This window comes from Elephantulus edwardii, unplaced genomic scaffold (genome assembly GCF_000299155.1).
Source record: "Elephantulus edwardii isolate Elephantulus edwardi_28Jun2011 unplaced genomic scaffold, EleEdw1.0 scaffold00217, whole genome shotgun sequence".
NCBI classification, from domain to species: domain Eukaryota; kingdom Metazoa; phylum Chordata; class Mammalia; order Macroscelidea; family Macroscelididae; genus Elephantulus; species Elephantulus edwardii.
Genome location: NW_006399967.1, coordinates 1,859,860 through 1,862,843, shown reverse-complemented (window position 1 = coordinate 1,862,843; position 2,984 = coordinate 1,859,860). Strand labels below are relative to the sequence as shown.

The 2,984-nt window shown below is 43.5% G+C and overlaps 1 protein-coding gene across 1 annotated transcript in view; it reads left to right on the top strand.

Annotated features, from left to right (window-relative positions):
• Positions 1-2,984, top strand: part of TMPRSS9 (transmembrane protease, serine 9) — a 51,265-nt gene that overhangs the window by 6,433 nt on the left and 41,848 nt on the right. Inside the window, exon 2 of the mRNA XM_006897919.1 lies at positions 2,186-2,312. Coding sequence (XP_006897981.1) covers positions 2,186-2,312 — 127 coding nt within the window. The remainder of the gene's footprint in view (positions 1-2,185; positions 2,313-2,984) is intronic.

Here is a 2,984-nt window from a genome sequence, read left to right as displayed (position 1 = left end):
AAGAAGAACGAACTGGGGAGGAGGGTAGAGAAAACAGTGCAACAATGAATGAATGAAAACCCAAAATCTCTGTAAATGTTCATGAAAACTAATAAAATTTAATATTTTTTTTTAAAAAAGAAGCATTGCAAGTAATGGAAAAGACCATGGCCGGAATCAGGTGCACTCTAGTCTTCAAACTGATGTCATTGATCTTCAGGAGTTTTTTAAAAATTATACTTTATTATTATTATTTTGTGTGTGTGTACTATCAAATTGGATCTGACTGGTACAGGAGGAGATTGTCCCTCCTTCTTCAGTAGAGCATCTGGTGCATTTGAACCATGCACCTCTGGAATTGCAGTGTAGTTTCTTGCCACTAGACCACTGGAACTCACCAAGATCTTCAGTATTTTGGAAAGGTCCCTGGCAGCAGACTTGCCCAGTGCAATATGTCTCCTAATCTCCTGACTGCTGGTACCAACAATTAAAAAAAATTGATTGTCTAGATCGTAACAAATTATGGCGACAATGAGAAGAATGAGAATCTTAGAACACATACTTGTGCTTCTGTGGAACCTACACATTGACCTAAAAGGGACTGTTAACCTCTTTGCACACTCTTTGTTTTATGATGTTAGTTACAGTCTCCACAACCTGACTGCATGCTTCCCACTTCCTCCCTGTACATCTCATCTCCATTCATCCTATCTTACCCCTTCCTGTCTTCTGAGCTTAATCCCTGGTCAAAATCTGCCTCTTTGGTCTCATGTGGCTGGTTATTCTAAGGAGTGAGTACCTCACTATTGCTGCTGTTCCCTTTATATGCCATTTGACTGAGCCACGGGGCTATTTTGTTTCAGGTTTGAAGAGTGACCAAGGCAATAGTCTTGGGGATCCCACCATTCTCTGTTAGACCAGTAAACGCAGTAATCCTGGCCTTCTTTGTGTTTTTAAGTTTTGTTCCACATTTTTCTTTCTCTGTTCCACATTCCACATTCTTTCTACAGTGTCCGCTTCTAGAGTGACCTGTAATGTCCACTGGGCACCACTTAGTTCCTCTGATCTCAGCTGTGACAGGTTTGGGAAATTCTGAGAAGATAGATTTCTGTTCCTAAAGCCGCTTGCTTGTCTGTGGCATCTGTGTCCCAGCAGCTCTGGGTAACTAAGGCAGCATCTTGTGCTGGGCCGGAGGGTCTGAGAGCGGTCGTCCACAGGATTCATTACCAATCCAGCCCAGGATAAGAGCTGGAAAGAGGATGTTATGAACAGTCAAGACCTATATTAATTAGTGCACTCTTCTGCCACTCAGACCCCAGAGATCACAACTGGTTGATTTGGTTTGGTTTTTTACTCTGTGCAGACTGGCACCATCTGTGCCCCCTCGCAAAAAAATTTCCAATGTAGTTTTCGGAGAAACAAAACTAACCGGCTATTCATGTTTAACCAGATAATCCACAAGGGGATTTCTTTTTGAAAGAAAATGCTATTCAATTATTAACCAAGTTACTTACTTTTTATTTCAAAAGCAGCTGTGTTTCTGATGAGTACTGAACAAATGTGTGTGATTTTTCTGTGCCAGACTTTTGACTTTGTTTTCAAGCACTGTAATGTGGGGTGGACGGTTAGAAACAATAATATATTAGGGTTTCTCTTTAACCCTTTCAGGACTGAACTGCATCTCCTTTGATTAATTTTTCCCCCCTGTGTTGTGATAAATGTTTGCCAGCAGTCCGTTCTGTGTTGGTCCAGATGTAGGTTTATATGCTCATTTTTAGCTTATTTCTTGTACCTTGCAGCATGCTCTACACATTCAGTCCTTAAGGGGTTTACTTTACAAACTGTACGCCTGTAAGGTTTATTAGTAATAAGATATAAAATTGAGCAAATTTATACCATAATTTTGTAGGAAAAAAAATAAAATTTAAAAAAGGAATCTGTTCAGCCCCCTATTTCAGCCATGAAAAACCTGCAATATGGGCAGTTTCGCGGAATAAATAAAAATGAAATGTAAACCATAAAAAAAAGACAACAGGTGTAAGTGGAAACTGTCCTGTCGACCAGGATACTGGGTCATCCCATCGTAGAGCGTGATTGTCCTGGCTTGACCAGTGTCGTAGGTGTGGGGCTGAAAGTTGGTGCTGGGCTTGGGGTGCCCAGAGCCCCACAGCAAGGCTCTCTCACAGGACTCTGGGCTCGTCCGCAGCCCTCCTCTCTACACAGGGAGTAGACGTGGAGCACATGGCCCAGCTGAGGGGGATCCGCTATGCCAGCAGTCTCCAGCTGAAAAGTTCAGACTATTACCGGACGCTGACGCCCGTCCTCGAAGCCCTGGTGAGTGGGGCCCGAGTTCTGGGCCAGTGATGGGTCTCTTGAGAGCAAGGAAAGAGCCACTGATGGAATTGTGTCTCGTATAGTTGGGGCGTGTAACCAGGAGTGCTAGTCCCTGGAGAAGGACAGCATGCTGGAAATGCAGAGGATGGACAAAGAAAAGATCCTCAGTGAGATGGACTGGACAGTGACCAGACAGTGGGCTTAGTTAGTTACAGCCAAGATTGAGGATGATGCAGGACCAGGTGGGGTTACATTCTGTTGTTCCTGGGATCACTGAGTTAGAGCCAGTTGACAGCAGCAAGATGTGAGTTGGAATTCCAGCCTCTGTAGATATGATCCGTTGGGAGCTGGGTTCTTTGTTGTATTAATGAGGCTTGTAGGTGTAGTAAGTGGGTCCTAAATCTCATCAGTTTGGAGACTGAGAAGAGCCTAGGAAAACCAGAACCTCCATTAAGCCAAAACCTGTCTGAGAAGGGAAAAGCATTTTCCATTAATGAGTCAGAAAAGTAGAAAGACCAGCACCCTGTCAAAGGTGGAATACTTTAGAGACCTGGAAAATCACGGCAGTCCATTCAGTCCTGGCTTTCACAGGTGTCACTGTGTAGGGCTTGAGGTTATAGAAGAAGGAAATTAGAGAAAACTTAGGTGATGGAGTGATGATGGTGGTGGTG